This window comes from Rhinoraja longicauda, chromosome 31 (genome assembly GCF_053455715.1).
Source record: "Rhinoraja longicauda isolate Sanriku21f chromosome 31, sRhiLon1.1, whole genome shotgun sequence".
In the NCBI taxonomy this organism is placed as follows: domain Eukaryota; kingdom Metazoa; phylum Chordata; class Chondrichthyes; order Rajiformes; family Arhynchobatidae; genus Rhinoraja; species Rhinoraja longicauda.
This window is the reverse complement of record NC_135983.1, coordinates 16,694,050-16,718,164: the sequence shown is the minus strand read 5'-3', so window position 1 is coordinate 16,718,164 and position 24,115 is coordinate 16,694,050. Positions and strand designations below refer to the sequence as shown.

Here is a 24,115-nt window from a genome sequence, read left to right as displayed (position 1 = left end):
AGGTGCTGTGAAGATGCTGGGGAACAGGGGTGGTGGGGGAGGGTGACACGACAGTGGCTGTTGGATGGGCACAAGGATATGCAGAGAATGGAGGAATATGGATCATATCCAGGCAGAATAGCATTGGTTTGGGCATTGTGTTTGGCACAGATATTGTGGGCCGAAGGGCCTGTTCTGTGTTGTACTATTCTATGTTCTATGTACAGATACAATGAAAACCCTTCTTGCAGCAGCATCATGGCAGCTAGACTCGGACACACACATAAAAACAAGTTGTACATAAATTACACTTGAATTCTATAAGACAGTGAAGAGAAAAGACTGTGCAAAAGACAAGTGGTTAGCGCCATACACATTTGGGGGAATAGTTGGGCGACTGCCCGATCCACTCCCTTCCACTTCAGCCTCAGGCCTCTGAATGGGGCCACCCTGGCAGCACTTCACCTGGGGGGGTTGGTATTGAGCGTACGGCGTAAGCGTGGGATCATTCCCCTGCCCCCAAACACAGGAGGGGAGGTGGAAAGGAAACTACGCCAACTGGTTTCAGTGCAGCAAACTGGGTTGTGATTGATTGAAAGATACAGCATGGACACAGGCTCTTTAGCCCACAAAGTCCACGCCAACCATCGACCACCCGTTCACTCTAGTTCTATGTTATCCCACTTTCGCATCCACTCCCCACGCACAGGAATAGATTGAGTTGTTGCACAGAGTCTCTTGCCCAGATTTGGGGAATCGAGAACCACAGGGCATAGGTTTAAGCTGAGGTGGGGGGGGGGGGGGGGGGAAGATTTAATAAGAATCTGAGGGGCAATTTTTTCACGCAAAGCATGATAGGTGTGTTGAACAAGGTAGTTGAGGCAGGTATGATTGCAACGTTTAAGAAACATTTAGACAGGTACATGGATAGGACAGGTTTAGAGGGATATGGGCCAAACTCAGGTACTGTAGGCCGTGGGACATGTTGGCCGGTGTGGGCATGTTGGGCCGAAGGGCCTGTTTCCATGCTGTAAGCCTCCATGATTCTATGACACCGGAGATAATTTACAGAGGCCAATTAACCTGCAGACCCACAAATCTTAAGAACGCGTCAGGAAACCGGAGTACCCAGACGAAACGCTTGCAGTCACGGGGAAAATGTGCAAACTACACACGGAACGGCACCCAAAGTCAGGGTTGAACTTGGGTTTTGGACACTGCGAGGCTGCAGATCTACCAGCTGTACCACTAGCCTCGTGAAATGAGGCACCTTGGCTCTCAGCCAGACCTCTCGGGACTGATCAGGATGGAGAACAGCTGAGAAACCCGATAGCTGAGGCATTCTTACTTCCGTAACTCAAACTCTTAATCCAGCAAGTGGGGTTTAATATCAGGCCGTTCTGGGAAACATACCAGAGCTGTGTAGCCATGGGAAGATGGGTTAGAGCCTGACTTTAGAATTTTTTTTCTTTTTATTAAGTTTAACTGCTGTCTGAAACTCGGATGCTATTGACATACTGAACCACAGAGTGAAGAAGGGTCTCGACCCGAAACGTCACCCATTCCTTCTCTCCTGAGATGCTGCCAGACCTGCTGAGTTTCTCCAGCACTTTGTGAATAAATACCTACGATTTGTACCAGCATCTGCAGTTATTTCCTTACACAGAGTGGCTGGAACTCTTTATCTGAAGTCGCCATTCTTGATTTGGAAGAGCTTTTGATTAAAGACCCACTGTCACCCCCAAAGTATGTTAGTTGGTGAAGTGGAGACACAAGACACTGCACATCTTGTATATGTATGTGACAAATAAACTTGACTTGACTTGGCACGGCAGATGCTGGAATCTTAAATAGAAAACAAAGTGGTGGAGGAGCTGAAGTAGTTAAGTGCTTGTACATTATACAACACATGTTTATAATGAGTCAGAACGTAGAGTTTAGCCTCATTCTATAATAATTAAAGCAATAGAGACACAAGAACTGCAGATGTTGAAATCTTGAGCAAAACACAAAAGTGCTGGAAGGACGCAGCGGGTCAGGCAGCATCTGTGGAGGGAATGGGCCGACGAAGTTTTGGGTCAGCGCCCTTATTCGGATTGATTGGAGTAAGGGAGATGGGGATGGGACAAAGCCTGGTAGATTACACAATAGTCAGTTTATATGGAACAGCACAGCACAGGAACAGGCCCTTCAGCCCACAATGTCTGTGCTGAACCAAGCCCTACGTGGGTAGTTTACAACCCAACCGTATGAATATTGAATCCTCCAATTTCAGGTAACTTCTTCCCCCCTCCCCTCTTCTCTTTGCCTCACCTGGACCCGCACCCATTTCTCCCCTCCCCCCCCTCCACTTCCAACTATATTCCTTCTTCTGCCTTCACAATGAGCCACTCTTCCATTCTTATCTCACTTGTCTGTTATCTTTTCATCTCTGGCCTTTGCCCAAACATCTACCTATCAACCCCCCCCTCCTCCCCTTACCTGCATCCACCTATCATTCACCAGGTTTTGTCCTGCCCCTCCTCTCCTCCAGCTCCCCCCCTCCCACCCCAGCCACAATCAGTCTGAAGAAGAGTCCCAACCCAAAACGTTACCTGCCCATGTTCTCCAGAGATGCTGCCTAACCCACTGAGTTACTCCAGCACTTTGTGCCTTCGCACTTGCAGTTTCTTGTATCTCCAGCTCCTGTCTGCCTGCACATAATCGTTACCCCTCCATACCCCTGTATATCCATGCGCCTATTCATACGTCTCTTAAATGTCACTATCGTATCTGCCTCAACCACCACTCCTGGCATATATACATATATATATATATATATATATATATATATATATATATATTTATGGATGTTTGACCCATGCATGAAGGCAGGGAAATGGTTGGACGGTGTTTGTTTATATCCACAAAGGTACATTTGACTACAGTGGCCAGGCATACCCGGGGAAACCATGGGTTGCTGATGTGATGACCCAAGGTGACACTCATGTGGCTGAGGAGACCGAGGGTAACAGGGTGGAAATGCGAATGCTGGACTGGAGTGGAGACCACTTATTTTTCTCATGTCCCTTGGGGGTATCGTTCGATACTGATCAAACAAGTTGAAGTTTGCACATGTGCTATGGAAAGCACACTGCTAGGGTTGCATCACAGCTTTGTTTTAGGATAGCTCTGCCAGAAAGCAAAGAAATTACAGAGCGATGCAGCCCAGTCCATCACACAAACCCCAACTTCCCACCAATAACTCCATCCACACGTCACACTGCCTTGGGAAAGCAGACAAACATTTGCAAAGACTTGTCCCAACCTGGTCATTTCTACTTGCTCTCGTCAGGCAGAAGATACATGAGCTTCAAAGCAGGCACTACCAAACTCAAGAACAGCTTCTTCCTCTCTGTTATCAGGCTTCTGAACAGTCCTTCCATAAGCTAGGGTACAGTATGATTCACCTCTACCCCATTACAGACATTGGACATTGTCTCTGGTACTGCTACAATGCTGAGAACTATACTCTGCCCGCTGTGTCTTTCCCTTTGCTCCGCCTGTTGTACTTGAGTTTGGCTTAATTGTCAGTGTTGTCTGATCTGCCATCATATTGTGAACCATTGGTGGGATTTAGAAACAAACATGCCTTGTCTTTCTCCCTGCAGTTACCGGGCCACCGATGGCCCCATCGCAGTTCATCCACCTCCCAGCTAAGTTTCCAGATAAGATGGACTTTGACGAGGTGAGCTCGCGCTGGCAGAGTGAGGCCTGAGAGAGGTTGGGCTCTCTCCACAGTTGGGTTAGGAAACAGCATTGAAACAGAGGGGTAAGAGAGGGCTTGAGTTCTATGGCAGCCTTACCCACCCAGTCCATAAAACATAGAAAATAGGTGCAGGAGGAGGCCATTCGGCCCTTCGAGCCAGCACCGCCATTCACTGTGATCACGGCTGATCGTCCCCAATCAATAACCCGTGCCTGCCTTCTCCCCATATCCCTTGATTCCACTAGCCCCTAGAGCTCTGTCTAACTCTCTCTTAAATCCATCCAGTGATTTGGCTTCCACTGCCCTCAGTGGCAGAGAATTCCACAAATTCACAACTCTGGGTGAAAACGTTTTTTCTCACCTCAGTATTAAATGGCCACCCCTTTATTCTAAGACTGTGGCCCCTGGTTCTGCACTCGCCCAACATTGGGAACATTTTTCCTGCATCTAAGCTTGTCCAGTCCTTTAATAATTTTATATGTTTCTATAAGATCCCCTCTCATCCTTCTAAACTCCAGTGAATACATAGGAGTGGAATTAAGCAATTCGGTCCATTCGATCATGGCTGATCTATATTTCCCTCTCAACCCCATTCTCCTGCCGCCTTCCTGGAAATATTGACATCCTTACTAATCTAGAACCTATCAATAATCTCCGCTGTAAAAATACCCAATGACTTGGCCTCCACAGCAGTCTGTGGCAATGAATTCCACACATTCACCACCCACTGGCTAAATAAATTCTTCCTCATCTCCATTCTAAAGGAATGTCCTTTTATTCTGAGGCAGTGTCCTCAGACCCTAGACTCTCCCACTGCTGGAACCATCCTCTCCACATCCACTCTAGACCTTTCATTATTTGACAGGTTTCAATTAGATCCCCCTCACCCCTCTAAACTCCAGCAAGTACATTTGCCAGAGCCATCACACGCTCCGCATAGGTAATGTCCGTGACAACCTCTCGCTCCCTCATATTATCCATATTATTCATATTATGGAGATAAGAATACTTGGACATACTTACAAATTCCTTCCAGCGTTCTGTCCCCATCTACTCCTGTACAGGGCGGCACAGTGGCGCGGCAGTAGAGTTGCTGCCTTACAGCGCCAGAGACCCGGATTTGATCCCAACTACGGGTGCTACTCTGTACGGAGTTTGTTCGTTCTCACCGTGACCGCATGGGTTTTCTCCGAGATCTTCGGTTTCCTCCCACAGGTTTGTAGGCTAATTGGGTTGGTATGGGTGTAAAATTGTCCCTGGTGTGCGTAGGATAATGTTAATGTGCGGGGATCGCTGGGCGGGGTGGACGCAGTGGGCTGAAGGGCCTGTTTCCGCGCTGTATCTCTGAACTAAACTAAACTACAGTGCCTCTGCACATGTCCTCGATGCTCGGGTCTCATCATGTTCTCTTACCCCCCCCATAGCTCACTATCACCAGTGAAGCTTGCAAATCATCCCAGCAACCCCCTTTGCCTCGTTGCCACTTTCACCACTTACAAAAGTGTTTCTCCCGCCCTCAGTCACTTCTACTGATTATTCCCTCCTCCTCCTTGCTCAATATTGACCTGTCGTTTCCGTGAGCTGTTCAGGAACACGGTGGGCGCTGTGTAAGTGGTAAATGTACGTTTGCTCTTGCTGTGGGTACGTGCCAACTGGATCTGCCTCCATGCTGACACTATGATGCGTTTCAATGTATGTATTTCTTGTTCGATCTGTTTGATCTAACTGGTTTAGTGCATTTTTAGTGCTCGTAGAGACACAAGGGCTTTGCTGAACAGTCCTAAAATTGCCCTAAAATTGTCACTGCCATTAAAAAAGAACGTTTGCTAAGCGGAGCTGTGTTCTTCAAAGAATTAGAAAGAGCTGTGTTGAGGGGAGAGGGTGGGTGGTGAAAGCAGGCATAGGTAGTTGCCAACGGGATTCATTTTTTTTTAAAGAGGAGGCATGGTACACAGGTTTTTCAGTGTTGTAATATTCTATAGAAAGAACTTACCTGTATTGCCATTGACTAGATCTGGAGGAAACCTCTCACCAATACTCTAACACTGACCCTACTGAGCATATTCTTTCATCAGAACTGTGCAGTACAGTGGTGCAGCTGGTAGAGCCACTCACTGCCTCACGGTGCCAGAGACCGAGGGACTTGTTCCTATGCTGTACTGTTCTATGTTCAATGTGATCATCTTATCTCGTGGCAGGTTTACCTGATAAACCTCAAGCGGCGTCCGGACAGACGGGAGAGGATGGTGCAGGCCCTGTACGAGCAGGAGATCACCTGCAAGATCATAGACGCCGTGGACGGCAGGTCAGTCAGCTTCCTTTGCAGATGTACCCGTCCCAGGGGAGATCACCTTAAATTGGCCTTGGAGCAGCAAGTCAGAAAACTGACTGCCCTTTTCATCATATCATATCATATATATACAGCGCGGAAACAGGCCTTTTCGGCCCACCAAGTCCGCGCCGCCCAGCGATCCCCGTACATTAACACTATCCTACACACACTAGGGACAATTTTTACATTTACCCAGCCAATTAACCTACATACCTGTACGTCTTTGGAGTGTGGGAGCAAACCGCAGATCTCGGAGAAAACCCACGCAGGTCACGGGGAGAACGTACAAACTCCTTACAGTGCAGCACCCGCAGTCAGGATCGAACCTGAGTCTCCGGCGCTGCATTCGCTGTAAAGCAGCAACTCTAATGACCAAACCGCGCTCACGTTCCTCTCACCGGGAGGTGCGAGAACTCCTGCTGTGACTGGGAGGGGAGCTGGACTCTACGTGGCATTCCCCCTCCAGCCATCGGTTCCAGAAGCAGCTTGTCACTCGTTGTGGGCCCTCGCTGCGTGCCAGTATTTGAACGACCAACACGCGTACGCAAATTTATTCTCTAAGGTATCACAAAATGCTGGAGTAACTCAGTGGGTCAGGCAGCATCTCAGGAGAGAAGGAATGGGTGACGTTTCGGGTCGAGACCCTTCTTCAGACTTCAGTCTCGACCCGAAACGTCACTCATTCCTTCTCTCCTGAGATGCTGCCTGACCCGCTGAGTTTTAAAAAAAATATTATTTTTATTGATTTTTCAAATAACATACAAAAACATTTAACATAACATAAAATAACATAACATAACAAGGCACATCAACAGCAAGGTCACTTTTAGGCACCTAAAGGCATTTTAAATATAAAGGAAGTAAGGCATGTTTCTGCTATAGTACATGTTTATATATATATATATATAAACTGAGTTACTCCAGCATTTTGTGATACCTTCGATTTGTACCAGCATCTGCAGTTATTTTCCTACACTTATTCCCTAAGAACTCTGATGAGGTACAGTATATAATATCATGTTCCACTACTTTGTGATTGAGTTACATAGTCAAGATCGGATCTGGATTTGGCATTGGTATTTTTTTATTATTAATTATGTGTATCTAGATACAATGAGAGACTTTTGTTTGCATTCATACTCATGAAAAGTATGATTTACATGAATGCAATCAAGCCATACACAAGAACAACAGGTAAAGCAAAGAGAAAAATACTAGCGTGCAGAATAGATTGCTGCTGCATTATAATGCCCAATTCCAGACAACATGTCCACAGTGAGGTAGGCTGGAAGATTGGAACTACACCCTTGTTTATGGGAAGCTGGGAGACATTAGGTTTAGTATTGTCACTGTATTGAGGTACAGTGAAAAGCTTTGTTTTGTATGCTATCCGAACAGATTAGCTACACTATAAATAAATACAATCAAGTCAAACTCAAGTACAACAGATAGAGCATAGGGGAAGCTACAGAGAGCAGAATACAGTTCTCAGCATTGTAGTCCATCAGTTCCATAAGCAAAGTCCAACGTCCGCATTGGGGTAGAGTTGAATCGGACAGTACCCAAGTGCATGGAAGAACGGTTCAGAAGCCTGATAAAGGGGGGGGGGGGGGGGGAGGGGGGGAAGCTGTTTGTGAGTCTGATGGTGTGCGCTTTCAAGCTTCTGTATTGCCTGCCAGACAGGAGCAGGGAGTCGAAGGAGTGACTGGGATGAAAAAGATCCTCAAGGATTTAGGTTTATGCCAACTAGCCTCAGCTGGGGGCCTATTATAAGAACTCAAAAATAAGTTATGATGCCCTTGGAAGGCTCTGTGCTGTGGAAAATGTAAACATGGCTCTGGTTCTGGGCAAGACTGGGAATTGGTTTTGATTGTCTCCCAGAAAGAATGAATGCCTGGAAGCAAAAATTCTGCAAGAAGAACAGAAAACGAAGAGGATAAATATCTTATTATCATCAGTTGTTGAAAAACACAACCCCTCAGATGGGTTTCTCTAGCTTTGTTGCCCTGCCCCTTTCTACCACAAACATTTCACCCACCCTCTTCAATTCACTTATGTCCTGAGCTGGCGCCTGAAAAAAAAGAAAAAATAGTTTTTTGGCAATGATGGACGAGACCGCAGCCCAGATTGCTTGCTGTGGGGGGAATACTGAATTAGTTTGTTGCTGGTCGAGAAAGTATGGTAGCAATTTTGGAAACCAAGTGCACCTTGGGCAAACTAACCATGGTGCCAAGTGAGGAAAATTAAGCCAAGATCAGAATTTTCTTGTTTTAAATTCTAGTCATGTGTGACTGACTGTTTTATTGTGTTTGAGATCATATATGCTGTTTTTAATTTAATCTGACTGAAACGTGAAAAGGAATGTGTTGAGTGACCAAATTTAATTTTCTTGATCAATCAATGAAGACTGAATTTAATTACTTTCCTGTGGTCACTTTAACCACTCTGCTCTTGGGGGATCTGGCTGGTTTCCTATTGATGTCTTCTGATACCATGGGAGCCCTTTATGAAGAGGGAGTTTTGGTTTTCACCAGCCAGTGAAGAGTTGGTGCCTCTTGGCCTCTTGCCTTTAACTAGCACCCCCCCCTCCCCCAACTTCACCTACTTCACTCAATGGAAGCTACTTCTCTTTTGAATTTAACAATGTTCCCAGGCATGACTCCTGCTCTCCATTTCATGGACATTAACTCTGATCAATTCAATCAATTGAAAGATACGGCATGGAAAAAGCCCCTATTGGCCCACTGAGTTCACACGAGCCATCATCATACCAGTTCCTTGTTTTCCCACTTTCGCACTCACTCCTTAAACACTCGAGGCGATTCACTCGAGGCCAATTGACCCACCAATCCGCATGTCTCTGGGATGTGGGAGGAAACCTAAGGACCCGGATAAAACCCATGTGATCACTTGGAGAACTTGCAACCTGCACGCAGACCGCAGCCAAGGTCAGGGTGGAACCCAGGTCTTTCATGCTCTGAGACAGCAGCTCTACCAGCTGCACCACTACTGTATGAAAGAACAAATCACTAATACTAAAGAGCAGGTTTTGGTGCTTCGTATATCTGGGAAGTTGAAGAAATTGGCAGAACATGAAGAGCAGATTGGAATGTGAGCTCACCCTTGCAAGCTACATGTTGGATTCTTCTCAGTAACTGAGTTCCTGCATGAAGTTCCCAGTTTGCACACCTTTATCTCTCTCACCGACCCAGATTTGGTGCCCACTGGGACATTCTCCAAAGTGTGTGCGTGTCCTGCACACTCCAGCCAAGTGCCCACTCTTTTCCCCTAAGCTTAGAAACTGATTGTTGACAGACGTTGTAGAACTGTTGGGGAGCTGGACCCAAAGCAGTTGCTGTACTCATCTGACACCAACGCCCAAGCACATTTTAATTTAGGTTAGGAACGTAAGCGGTCTCTCATTAATTCCTAACGCAGTGGGATGTGTGAAGCTTTTCTGTAAAAAGCCATTGGAAAGGAGCCGGCACAGTACAGAGCAGGGGTGAATCTATGAATAACTGGTCTACATTTTGTTTACAGCTCTTTGCATAGTCTAAGAAATAAGCAGCATTAATATGTTGAAGTCCCCAGGGCCTGATGGGTCCATTCCAGGTTATTGAGGGAGGCAAGAGAGGAGACTGCAGATCTTGATATCATATCATATCATATATATACAGCCGGAAACAGGCCTTTTCGGCCCTCCAAGTCTGTGCCGCCCAGTGATCCCCGCACATTAACACTATCCTACACCCACTAGGGACAATTTTTACATTTACCCAGCCAATTAACCTACATACCTGTACGTCTTTGGAGTGTGGGAGGAAACCGAAGATCTCGGAGAAAACCCACGCAGGTCACGGGGAGAACGTACAAACTCCTTACAGCGCAGCACCCGTAGTCAGGATCGAACCTGAGTCTCCGGCGCTGCATTCGCTGTAAAGCAGCAACTCTACCGCTGCGCTACCGTGCCGCCCAGATCTTTGTATCCTGTCTGGCCACAGGCAGGGTCCCAAAGTACGACAGAGTAACCACAATCGATCCTTCACTTCAAAAGGGAAATAGGGATAATCCAAGAAACTATAGGTCGGTGAACCTCAAATCACAGGCAAGCTGTGAACTGGATTCTTCAGGATATGATTTACTCACAGCTGAAGAGAATAGGCCCATAGAGTCAGTCCGCATGACTTTGAGCGTGGCAGGGCTTGCTTTATAACCTTGACTGAATTTTTTGAGGAGATGACAAAGGTGGTTGACAAGGGTACAGCGGTGGATGTAGTCCATGTGGATTTTCAAAGGGCATTTGAGAAGGTCCCCCGTGGTAGGCTGATCCAGAAGATCCAAATTGACTTTGGACTTTGGATTCAGAACTGCCTTTAAGCATAGAAGGCAAAGGGAAGTGTTGGAAGGATATTATTCTGACTGAAGCTCTGTGACCAGTGGTGTTCCTCAGCGATCAGCGATGGGACCTCTGTTGTACGAAATGTTGATAGTTTAGGCTTATTATTGTCACATGTACCGGGGAAAAACTTGGTTCTGCATGTTGGTTTGTAAGTTTGCAGGCGGTATAAAAATTGGTGGAGTTGCAGACAGTGAAGAAGGCTGTCAAAGGATGCAACAGGACATGGGTCAGTTACAGAAACGCGAAGAGAAATGGCAAGTGTGAGTTGTTACATTTTGAAGACCAATTTTAAAGGGAAAGTACACGGTTAATAGTAGCGTTGATCCCTCGACAAAGGGATCTTGGGATCTAAGGTTGGACAAACTTGGATTATTTTCTCTGGAGCATCAGAACCTGAGGGGAGACCTGATAGAAGATCATAAATTATGCGAGGCTTAGATAGACATCAGAACCTTTTACCCAGGGTGGAAATGAAAAGATCAAAGGACGTAGCTTTAAGGTCAGAGGGAGGGGGAAGGAGGCGTGTGGGGCAAGTTTTTTTATACAGAGTGGTGGGTTCCAGGAACATGTTGTCAGAGGTGCTGGTGGAGGCAGATATGATAGTGGCATTTATGAGGCTTTTAGATAAGCAAATGATTTTAGAGGGAATCAAGAGATATGGATCATTTGCAGGCAGAGGAGGTTACTTTACCTTGGCATCACGTTCGACATGGACATTGTGGGCTAAAGGGCTTGGTCCTGTGAGGTACTGTTTTATGTTATGTAAATGTAGTAAAACACTCGGGGTGTTGTCCTGTCAGGCCTGCCAACTTTAACCAGGCAAGGTCCCACTTCAATCTCTTGTTGGTTGAGGACTGACCTTTGGTCACGATGAGAACATATCGCTTGGCTTCATGTTGAAGAAGCAGAATATTCTCAATACTGCCATCTCATCCAAAGGTTGAGCCTCCTGCAAACAGTGTATCTGAGAGTGTTGCCACTTTCACTCTGTGGGCTAATGTGTACCTTTTACTTTAAAGCATTATCTCTTACTGACATTTTTTACCTTGATTTTGTCTCCACAGTGCGTTCAATAGTAGTACGTTAAATGCTATGGGAGTTAGCATGTTGCCGGGATATTTTGACCCATACTCTGGCAGGACTTTGACCAAGGGAGAAATTGGATGTTTCCTTAGCCATTATTCCATCTGGAAAGAGGTTTGCATCTTTGACATGATGATTTTGTACCCTGATTTAACTTTTTTCCCCCTAAAATCTGGTATTCAAAGCTTTATGTCTTTCAGGAGCAGAGGAGTTGCCCGTACAATTTCATTTCAAATCTTGCTTATATCCATGGTTTTTTTTTATGATGGAGCACACCAATACACTGTACTAGCATCTCTAAAAAGTTAAACGCACGGTTTCATTTTCTGGTAATCTGATATGTATGTTCATTAATCATGTGTGCCGGCACCTTTTTGACTGCAAGAAAAAGCACTGGTTAGATCGCTAACACATATCTATCATTAGTGGTAGTCAGTGGGCATGGTATGCAGTGATTTGACCAAGTATGGGTGTCTCCACTGTAGACGGTTCTGACTCATGGTTCAAGTATACAGATTGTGTGGCTCCTGGCACTCAGCTGAATCCTTAACCAAATTACTGTTTAGTTTAGTTTAGAGATACAGCGCGGAAACAGGCCCTTCAGCCCACCGGATCCACGCCGACCAGCGATCCCCGCATATTAACACTATTCTACACACACTGGGGACGATTTTTACATTTACCAAGCCAATTTACCTACATACGTGTGCGTCTTTGGAGTGTGGGAGGAAACCGAAGATCTTGGAGAAAACCCACACAGGTCATGGGGAGAAAGTACAAACTCTGTACAGACAACACCCCGTCCGTAGTTGGGATCGAACCCGGGTCTCCGGCGCTGCATTTGCTGTAAGGCAGCAACAATACTGCTGCAACACTGTGCCGCCCATTCTTCTTATGCCAGTCTTCATTTCAGTAGGCACTCCGCCACAGAGTCCACCGTAGACTAATCTACTTAAGAAATCCTGGACAGGATGAATGGGAATAACTTATTTTGTTTTGAGAGGCCAACAAATAGGGTTTCTTAGATCTGAGGCATCGGTACTCACTGCCTCTTGGTGCCCGTTCACATTGTGATCTTATTGAGAGGCGGAGTTATAAGTCAGCTATTCTCCAAACTGGGGGAAAATAAAGGATGGTATTTTAATGTGATTGCAGGTTGTGGATCGAAAGCTGAACAAAGCTGTGGTCTTCGAAGATGATGTGAGGTTTGAGGGCCACTTTAAGAGGAAGCTGACAAGATTACTACGTGACGTTGAGAACGTGGCTTTAGAATGGGACCTGATGTAAGTGCACATTAAACGTATCTGTAAGCATTTGAAGCAGGTACGCTGGTTTGATCCCAATGCCCTGGGAATGTTGCCTGGTTTTCAGTCTCTCCAGGTCTCTGGATGAATGAGCAGTTTACACTGTTGTGATCGTACAGCTACCTCAGCCTGTGCGACAGGGTTTTAACTTTCTATTCACAATATCCCTCAATGCCCATGGAAATGTTGCCTACGTCATCCAGGCCAGACCAGAAACAAGGATATATTTCCTTTCCTAAAGGGAACTAAATGGATATTTAACTACAATCAGATGCTGTTACTGACATAAGCATTCCACTTCCAAACTTATTTGAATTGAAATTTCCCAATTACCATAATGTAGTTATAACTCCATATTAATAGTCGAGGCCTTGGGTTTGAGTTTGAGTTTAGTTTATTTTCACGTGTACTGAGGTACCATGGAAAGCTTTGGCTGCATGCTAACCAGTCAGCGGAAAGAGAATACATGCTTACAACCGAGCCAGCCACACTGTAGATACATGATACTCAAGTGACGCAGCTGGTAAAGCTGCTTCCTCACTGTGTCAGAGGCCCCGGTTCGATCCTAACCTCGAGTGCTGTCCGTGTGAAGTTTACAAGTAACCGTGTGGGTTTCCTCCGGGCGCTCCGGTTTCCTCCTGCATTCCAAAGACGTGGGGTTTGTAGGTTAATTGGCCTCATCAAAATGCTCCGCGTGTGCAGGGAGTGGATGAGAAAGTGGGTTAACACAAGACTTGCGTGAATGGGCAATTGATGGTCAGCATGGACTTGGTGAACTGAAAGGACTGTTTCCATGCTGTATCCCTGAACTAAACGAAACCCCGACAACTTAACACTGTACTACCAGAGTCCACCATTGTCCAAATGCTTATAGATTGGCTCTCTTTCCCTCCCTGCACGTGGGCATGTGTTTATCACTCCTCATTTTCTTCCCTTTGACTCAGTTCCCTTTCCATCCCATCTCCCTCTCAAATTCACGTAGGGAGGTAATTATTATTAGCAGAGGAAATGTTGTCACTTGATGTGCCATTGCAGGAGGTAGCAGGCTGCGTTTCTGGAGTGACCCTGCAATGGGGGCTATTGGATTTCACTCCAAGGAAGATCCTTTTTCAAGCACATGGTCCTGAAATAAGCAGAACTTTGTCATTGAATCACTGGCCAATATTTTTTCCCTCTCAGAGAACCGCTGTAAACATGAAAGGCAACAGCTCAGACAATTGAGATAACGATGGCAGGGATACCTCCCCAAGGTCTTTGAGACAGTAATTCAATTCAGCTGATGATATCCTGCTCTATGAATGGAGCAAGCATTTAATTCTCACTTTATACATACTGACCTCCACATTGTTCCATACAGGACACAAAGTACTGGCGTGACCTAGCAGGTCAGGCAGCATCTCTGGAGAACATGATCAGGTGACGTTTCGGGGTTGAGACCTTTTAAGACTGGTTGTGAAGAAGGATCTGGACTCGAAACATCACCGATCCACGTTTTCCAGAGATGCTGCCTGACCTGCTGAGTTACGCCAACACTTTGTGACGATTTTGTAAAACCAGCATCTGCAGTTGCTTGTGTCTCTATTGTTCTACATCTCTTTTTAGTGTACCTTCTGAGATTAAGACAGCAAGGACTCTTGATGTAGCGAGGCATCTCAGCCATTCCCAATCCAGTCTCCTCCCTGCTCCAATAACCAGACCCTTTCAATGAGTTTCACTGACGATTAGCAGCGACATCATCAATTAGCATTTATATAGTACTTTTAATGCAATAACATGCTCCAAGACACTGCGCAAGGATCCCTTAAAAAATATTATCATTGAGCCAATTAAGAAAACATTGGGCTAGATTAAGGATAGGTTTTATGGTATCACAAAATGCTGGAGTAACTCAGCAGGTCAGGCAGCATCTAGGAGAGAGGGAATGGGTGACGTTTTGGGTCGAGACCCTTCGTCAGATTTAGGTTTCATGGAGTCATTGGGTGGTACAATGCGGAAACTGGTCCTCCAGCCATCTCATCTGTGCCGACCATTTTGCCCATCTATACTAATCGCATTTACGTGTCAGTCTGTACACATCTTTTATAGTGTATGCCTTAATGGAGGAAGTAAATGGTGGAACAGTTTGACGAAGGAAAGTTCGGAGATTAGGGCCAAAGGCGTGTGAATGCAATGGTGATAAATCAAACATGCACGAGGCAGGAATTATTCATTCATGCCACAAACAAAACATATTAAGTCTTTGGTGTCCTTGGTAATTGAAAGACACAGCACAGAAATAGGGGCTTTGGCTCACTGAGTCCATGCCGACCATTGGTCACCTGTACACACTACATGATCCCACTTTCTCATCCACTCCTTACACACTAGGGGCAATTTACAGAGGCCAATCAGTCTACAAACCCACATGTCTTTGGGACATGGGAGGAAACCGGAGCACTCGGAGGAAATCTACACGTTCACAGGGAATATGTGCAAGTTTCACACAAGCAGCACCTGAGGTCAGGATCGAACCCGAGTCCCTGCCGCTGTGAGGCAGCAGCTCGCGTCTTAAACCTCAGGAAATGGCTTCGCTCTGTAGCGCGCAGGACCACGGTAGTTTGCGAATCTACCACAAAACCTTGCATTATGAGAAAATCTTAATTTAAAAAGTGGGCACTTGGTTACAATCAAGTATTAAGTTTAACGAATGCAACATTTCATTTTTCCAGCTACCTTGGTCGTAAACTGGTCAATCCCAGTCAGGAAGAGGCCATGCCAGGTATCCGTAACCTGGTAGTGGCCGAGTATTCGTACTGGACCCTGGCCTACGCCATCTCACTGCAGGGGGCCGAAAAACTGGTCAACTCTCAGCCACTGACAAAGATGCTGCCTGTGGATGAATTCCTTCCTATAATGTATGACAAGCACATAAAGTGAGTCCTCCTTAATTAATTGGAAAGCATTCTGACTGGTTTAACAGAGCCAAATGGCATTTAAGAGGTTTTTAGATAGGCACATGGATATGGCGGGTATGGATCAGTGGAGATTAATTTAGCACGGCGTCATGTTTGGCACGGACATCAAGGGCCCAACCACCTGTCCTACACAATAGGACACAAAGTGCTGGAATAACTCAGCAGGTCATGCAACAAAGTGAGACTCAAAAAGCTGGAGTAACATAGCGGATCATGCAGCATCTCTGGAGAACATGGATAGGGATGTTTCAGGTCGAGACATTTCTTCAGACTGATTGGAGAGGGGGGGGGGGGGGGGAAAGAATGCTTCTTCCCCTTTACAATCCACTACGGCCCGAAACCTAACCATGTTCTTCAGAGATGCTGCCTGACCTGCTGAGTTACTCCAGCACTTTGTGTCCTTTTAGGTATTAACCAGCATCTGCAATTCTATGTTTCTACACCTGTTCCTGCATTGTACTGTTCTATTTTCCAAGTCTGACAGGTTTTTTGTTCATGGAAATGCATGTGACACATTCCCCTGGGTAAGTCCATGTTATTTTTCCCAGAATTGTGTATTCAAGGGTGCCTGACTGATGTTTTCCAGCTGAATTCAATGAACACCAATTGGCATAAATCACCATTAACAGAAACACTATCAGATTGGTTTTAAAGACTTAATATTGGAGAAAGGATTTATTGACTGAGTGTTTTGAGGCCTCGGGCAAGCTTACGTTGGGACATGCTGTGAGGAATCTTGATGTCAACACCAAGAATGCCCAGGGGGAAGCAATAACCTGATGCATGATAGGAATTTGTGTGGAAAGTACAGAGATACTCCTGAATAAGAGGTACAAAAAAGGTTGGATTAAACAGAGCAAGTAGAAAGGTGAAAGTGAGGGTAGCGTGGGCAATTGGATAGCAAACTTCCCCTGGGATACCACACAAATGTACTGGTATAAAGGCATGGGCTTGGCCTTGCAAGGGCGTGGGCCGAGCCACTGGCATTGGCCACACCGTCAAGCACAAAGAGGTTCGTAGAACAGGTCGGAGTCCCTGTGGGCCGAGGTGGACAGGCCACGTCGCAAAGAGCGAAGGGGACCCGGCATGGGGGGGCTGCCGAGAACAAAGGGGGAACCTGGCGTGGGGGGGCTGCCGAGAACTAGAGGGACCGGTGGTGGGTGGGGAACGAGGAAGGGACCAACAATATTTCACAGTACTTTGTTGGGACTTTGTGGTGACTCTTTTGTGTTCTGTGTATGCAAAAACAAAGAATTCACTGTACCTTCATGGTACACGTGACGATAAAGTATCTATCTATGTACAGAAATACAAAGATGAGATTTCCCTCTCTGGCTGGAAGCTTGCTCACCCTTACGACAGAACAGACAGACAGTCAAGGTGCCTCCACTCTCCACAGAACGATAACTGCGTGCTGAGTTTTTCCAGCACTTTATGTTTCTGGTTTAGGGTTAGCCACATGATCTGCAGTGGTCTCGTTCCTTTCTCTCTCTCTCGACGCTTCAAAATGTGTGAGCTGTTAAACAAGGAAGCAGAAGGCCAGGGAGATATGTAGAGGGAAAGGAATGTGAAGTAACAACCACAGCCATCATAACCAGTGTTCCAGAAAACAGCTGCAACTGTTGGAACTGATGCAATAAATTTCAGCGTGTTTTTAGAGTGTGGGAATACATCAGAGAATGAATATTCCTCATGTTCTCCTGCTTCATTCTCTACGTGACCAGGTCCCTGTCACTCTGGCTGTCACCTCAGCTTGGAGTGAGAATGCGGCCAAAGTCTTGAACAGTAACATGTGAAACAGTTATCATCAAGTTATGTAAAGGAAAACTAAGATATTGGTTATGACAAGACCGTGCTTCAAGCACATCGACAGGAAGAGGGCTCCATTGGAATTAGCTTTCCCTCTGCCAATTACACCTTCCATGAGGACTGTGTTTTTTCCAACACAGTTTATATAAGAAAATAACTGCAGATGCTGGTACAAATCGAAGGTATTTATTCACAAAATGCTGGAGTAACTCAGCAGGTCAGGCAGCATCTCAGGAAGACTGAAGAAGGGTCTCGACCCAAAACGTCACCCATTCCTTCTCTCCTGAGATGCTGCCTGACCTGCTGAGTTACTCCAGCATTTTGTGAATAAATTCTAACACAGTTTAGTGTCTCTGCTTGTTAAAAATATTCTTAACTGCCCAGAAATCAGCAGCATTTTCTGGATTATCCAGTGGAGAGGATGTTTCCACTAGTGGGAGAGTCTAGGACCAGAGCCCAGAGCCTCAGAATTAAAGGACAGACCTTTAGAAAGGAGGAATTTCTTTAGTCAGTGGGTGGTGAATCTGTGGAATTCATTGCCACAGAAGGCTGTGGAGGCCAAGTCAATTAATATTTTTAAGATGAAGATTGACAGGTTCTTGATTAGTACGGGTGTCAGGGGTTATGGGAAGGCAGGAGACTGGGGTTGAGAGGGAAAGATAGATCAGCCATGATTAAATGGGAGAGTAGACTTGATGGGCCAAATGGCCTAATTCTGCTCCGATAACATGAATTTATGCGTTTGTTCCCTCAGGATGGAGAGCTGGAACTGTTATCGTGGCCTCAGAATAAAGGGTCTAATAGCTTGGACAGAAATAAGAATGCCTTTTGTCAGTGTGGCTTGTGAATCTTTTGAATTCTCCACCTCCAGCCTGTCATTGAGTATATTCAAACAATAGACAATAGGTGCAGGAGTAGGCCATTCGGCCCTTCGAGCCAGCACCACCATTCAATGTGATCATGGCTGATCATTCTCAATCAGTACCCCGTTCCTGCCTTCTCCCCATACCCCCTGACTCCGCTATCCTTAAGAACTCTATCTAGCTCTCTCTTGAATGCATTCAGAGAATTGGCCTCCACTGCCTTCTGAGGCAGAGAATTCCACAGATTTACAATTCTCTGACTGAAAAAGTTTTTCCTCATCTCCGTTCTAAATGGCCTACCCCTTATTCTTAAACTGTGGCCCCTGGTTCTGGACTCCCCCAACATTGGGAACATGTTTCCTGCCTCTAACGAGTCCAATCCCTTAATAATCTTATATGTTTCGATAAGATCCCCTCTCATCCTTCTAAATTCCAGTGTGTACAAGCCTAGTCGCTCCAGTCTTTCAACATACGACAGTCCCGCCATTCCGGGAATTAACCTAGTAAACCTACGCTGCACGCCCTCAACAGCAAGAATATCAGCTTTTTATACAGTAAAGAATGATCAGCTTTTTATACAGTAAAGGATTAAGGCAATTTGAGTATTGGGCTGATACTGAATGGCTGATCATACGCAAGGAATGTATTGGTTTAGATTTAGGTTTAAGTTAATTATTGTCACTTGTGCTGAGCTGCAGGGAAAAGCTTTGCTTTGCTTCTATCCAAACAGATCAGATATACATAAATACAATCAAGACAAATTCAAGTGGTTGTGAGAGTTATGGGGAGAAGGCAGGACAATGGGGTTGAGAGGGGAAGATAGCTCAGCCAGAATTGAATGGCAAAGTAGACTTGATGGGCTGAATGGCCTAATGCTGCACCTACAACTTATGAACTGATGAAGTACAATAAATAGAGCAAAGGGGAAGATGCAGAGTGCAGAATGTTGCACAACAGTTTTATAAACCAGTTCCAATGTTCACAGTGGGGGAGAGGTGAATCAGACAGTACTCTAGCTTATGGAAGGACCATTCAGAAGCCTCATAAAAGAGAGGAAGAAGCTGTCCCTAAGTCCGTTGGTGTGCGCTTTCAAGCTTCAAGCAGCAGTATTGTCTACTGTTTCATATTTTTGTCCAGTATTGCAAAACCGTCCATGACTTAACCATCCCAAACTTGTTTGCAAGGGGATAAACATGCAGGAGCTTGAGGGAGATTGTCCTGCCTGAGGGCATACATTGGAGCTCCTGTGACATATCTGATTGATATCTATCTTGAACTGTTTATTTTCACATATAATGGAGCTCTAAACCCATGACAACCTTGTGAAAGTTCAATACCTTCAACATATGTGTTTTGGTATTGCTTGCAGCAAATGACACCAAACTACATTCACTTAATGAATGAGCAAAACACAAAATAGCGGAGGAACTCAGTGGGTCCGGCAGCATCTGAGGAGGGTATGGACAGACACTGTTTTGGGTTGGGACCCTTCTTCGGACACCATACTGTATGTTAGACTGATACTTTGTACCTCATCAGTCTGAAGAAGGGTCCCGACCGGAAACGTGCGCAGTCAGTTCTTGTTGCCCGGGCCACTGAGTTGCTCCAGTACTTTGTGTTTTGTTCAAGATTCTATCATCTGCAGTCTCTTGTGTCTCCATTTCACCGAATACAACACTGAAGGTGGTGGTCGTCTTACTTTGCTGTGCCATTATTTTGGGGAGAGACAGTACGTGCCCCCATATTTATTTATGAAGAAGACTCCTTCCTGTAAGTGCAGTGCTTCCTACTTTTAAAAGCATCTTCGTGCAAAGTAATTATTTCCCACCGAATTCTCTGACAGCATTCCTATCGGCACCGACTTGCCAGAACATAGTCTCGAGGGATGTTCATGGATCACCCTCAAAACTCCTCGCCTGTCATCGCACTCGGGGCCCACCTGTCGTGGGTCATTGTACTATTGCTGTCCCGGAAAAAGCAAGAGCAAAATATACCTTGGCCGAGAGTCCTGAGCATTGTACCGAAGTATGGCTATTTGGCACTGGATAATGATTTATAAATAATCCCTCTCTGTAGCTCTTGGAGGATGTGCAGTGTAACAGAAGAGGATGACTGCTGAGTATTTTTACATGAAAATGACTTTACCCGCTGGCTGCCTAGGAAGTAGCATTTCATCCAGCACCTGTTTCAGTTCATCGTTAGAACTGACGCTGGCCATGAAATTGGCAGAGTACTCCTTCACGTGGGCAATCTACTTGTTAGATGGACTGTTTCTGGCAGGCACAAGGGACTGCAGATGCTGGGATCTTGCGTACGACACTAACTGCTGGAGTAACTCAGTGGGTCTGGCAACATCTCTGGAAGACATGGATAGACAACATTTCTGGTCGGGACCCTTCTTCAGACTGATTGTAATAGTGAGGCGAGCAAGCTGGAAAAGAGAGGTGTTGGGGGGTGGGGGGGGGGGGGGGGGCAAGACAAAGCCTGTCAAGTGATAGGTGGATGCAGGTGAGGGGGGGAGGGGGGGATTTGAGGATGGGTGGACAGAGATGAAAAGGCGACTAAAGTAGACAAGGAGACAAAGGAATGGCAAATAAGGGGACTAATTGTCGACTGGGGAGAAAGCTGGAAGAGAGGTTGGGGCAGGACAAAGCCAGGCAAGTGATAGGTGGAAGCGGGTGAGGAGGGTTTGATTGGGAGATAGTTGAACAAAGGTCAGAGTAAAGGCTGTGAGATAAGGAGATATGGAGGGAAGAGATATGAAATATTGTCAAAGGTTATAGGTGGAAGAGGACAGAGGAAAGGCGGGAGAAATGGGCGCGCATCCAGATAGGGCACAGAGAGTGAGGAAAGAAGGGGGGGTGTTAGTTAGTTGCCTAAAATTGGAGAATTCATCCCCACACCTTCCCTGTGCCCCATGTGGATGTACACTAATTTCTCCAACACACCAGCCCCCTTTCCCCATCCCACGTCCTCTTCCGCCTACATCCCTTATCTGACTTCACATTTCACACCTCTTCTTATCTCATGGCTTTTTATCTTTTCTTCTCCGGCCTTTATCTACCTAACCCCATTCACCTGTATCCACCTATCACTTGCCAGGTTTTGTCCCACCCCACCTTTTTTCCAGCTCACTCCCTCATACTACAATCAGTGTGAAGAAGGGTTCCGACCCAAAACGACACCTATCTATGTCCTCCAGAGATGCTGCCTGACCCGCTGCGTTACGCCAGCACTTTGTGCGTTTTGTTGTAAACTAGCATCTGCAGTTCCTTGTGTGTAAGAGAATCTGACATGACTGTAGAAGCAGACATTGCAAAATGTTCCATTTCCAACACCGGCCTTCTTTGTTTTGAACCAAACTTGCTCAGTAAAATGGCCACAAATCTGATCACAGCATGGCAGAACATTTTCCAGTGTCAGCATCTTTCAGTGTTTCGCATCGGTGAGATGATGTTGTGGATGTTTAAAGCAGTAAAGTCTAATCATTGTTCGGCATTGGCGATCTCTTGCTGGTGTTGAAGCTAGATCAGCTAGATTGTCCATTTTGTCTGCTCCTTGGCAGCATTACAGAATAGTTCACGTCTACAGAGAAACAGTGAAATGCTTGTTCTGCATGCAATCCAGTCAAAATCACATTATGCATGAGTACAATAGATCCTCTTCTGGGTCAGCACGCAGAGAGTCACTGTGTTCTGGCTCCATCTTACCACTTCTGTATCTGAAAAGTCCATTCTTGGCTCAAGTGGATATGCAGTTTCTTATATTCTCAGGTTAAGGCCCGGTGTTCTGGGGGCACTGGATCAATGATGTATGTCAAGTCAAGTCAAGTCAAGTCAAGTCAATTTTATTTGTTTAGCACATTTAAAAACAACCCACGTTGACCAAAGTGCTGCACATCTGATTAGGAAAAAAAAGAAACATACAGTGGCAGGCAGCCAAACACAACGGCGCGGCCATCTTGAACAAAATGTTTAACTAAAGCAGAATGGTGTCCCGCGGCCGCGCCGCACCGGGCGATGGAAGGCCCCGCGGCCGAGCCGCACCGGGCGCTGTTCAGTCCCGCGGCCGAGCTGCGCCGGGTGATGGAAGGCCCCGCGGAAGAGACCTACGTGGTGCCTATGGCTGCTTCTACCGCCACTCTGTGCAGAAGCCACAGTTTGCATTACCTTTCAAAGACAGAAATCTGACATCCAAGCACAACATGGCACATTTGGGGCTCCCTTCTCCTTCAATCTCACTTCTGCATCCATTTTCCTTCTGCAAACCCTGCCCTCCACCCTCCAATATCTCTCGCTCCGTTTGCTGTTGTCTGAATGAAATCTGTTTTTAACTGTTCACAGGTTCGGAAGAGCTCAATCAGTTCTAGTGCAAGAAATCTAGCTACTCTGTTCCAACAAATCCTCAGATCAAGACATGCAATAGGAGTCCACTGCTCTGCTGATATGAAACTTTGGCTGTTAACAGACCTTCCAGCATGTGTGATTTGCAAATTAATCTAAATCAAAGACAGTTCTCAGCTGCGGGCCTACATAGCTTGAGTACGTTATAGGCTAGAGACCGATTGTCCGCGATGCACTTAAACTTTAGTCCAAGTGCCATTTTGTCTTGTGTTAAGCTGGAAAGGGTGGAGAAGAGACTCTGCTCACGGGTTTGAATTGTAAGGAGAGGTTGTACTGTCTGGGACTTTTATCTGTGGATAAAATGAATGCTCACAGTCCTAAAACTTAGAGGATCCTAAAACTAAAGGGGATAGGCTTAAGCTGAGAGGGGAGAGATTTATGAGAGACAATTTTTGGAGCAACTTTTTCACTCGGAGGGTTATCTGTATCTGGAATGAGCTGCCAGAGGAAGCTATAGAAGTAGATACAATTATGACTTTTAAAAAACCGTTGGAATCAGTCTGAAGAAGGGTCTCGACCCAAAATGTCACCCATTCCTTCTCTCGTGAGATGCTGCCTGACTCCAGCATTTTGTGTCTACCTTCGATTTAAACCAGCATCTGCAGTTTTTTTCCTACACATCTTGCCGCTCCACTGCGAATTCTCCCCAAGGTATGTCTACTTTGAAGAATTTCTCCTCCTCACTTCTACGAGAGTTTAGCAACATGCTCTCCTACTACATCCTATCTTTGTCCCGCCCCCTCCCCTGACATCAGTCTGAAGAAGGGTTTCGACCGGAAACGTTACCCATTCCTTCCCTCCTGAGATGCTGCCTGTCCCGCTGAGTTACTCCAGCATTTTGTGTCTACCTTCGATTTGGACAAGGATGTAAGCCAACTTGGCCGGCATGGACATAATGGGGGTGAGTGCTGCACAGCTCTTTAACTCTGTGACTGCATCATATTTCTATACTGGCATTTGTGAAGATGGTGAAAATCTTTCAGATTTTTGCCATCTTTGCAATCTAAATTTAACAAGAACGTAAGAGCATAAGAAAGAGTGTAAGCCATTCAACCTGCTCCACCATGCTGCCGAGTCATGGATGATCTTATGCCTCAAATTCACTCTCACAATTGATGCACATATGCAGATTTCATTAGTATTCACAATTCCCTCTGTCTCAGCCTTGAACATATTTAAAGGTGAGGCAGCCACAAACATTAGTGGGTGGAGAATTCCTTCTACATCAAGAGCTTTCTCCT

At 45.8% G+C, this 24,115-nt stretch overlaps 1 protein-coding gene across 2 annotated transcripts in view; it reads left to right on the top strand.

The window, feature by feature from the left end:
• Nucleotides 1-24,115, top strand: part of cercam (cerebral endothelial cell adhesion molecule) — a 62,529-nt gene that overhangs the window by 27,516 nt on the left and 10,898 nt on the right. For both annotated transcript variants that reach the window (XM_078425969.1, XM_078425970.1), the window contains 5 exons: nucleotides 3,630-3,706; nucleotides 5,926-6,032; nucleotides 11,523-11,655; nucleotides 12,697-12,824; nucleotides 15,554-15,757. In XM_078425969.1, coding sequence (XP_078282095.1) covers nucleotides 3,630-3,706; nucleotides 5,926-6,032; nucleotides 11,523-11,655; nucleotides 12,697-12,824; nucleotides 15,554-15,757 — 649 coding nt within the window. The remainder of the gene's footprint in view (nucleotides 1-3,629; nucleotides 3,707-5,925; nucleotides 6,033-11,522; nucleotides 11,656-12,696; nucleotides 12,825-15,553; nucleotides 15,758-24,115) is intronic.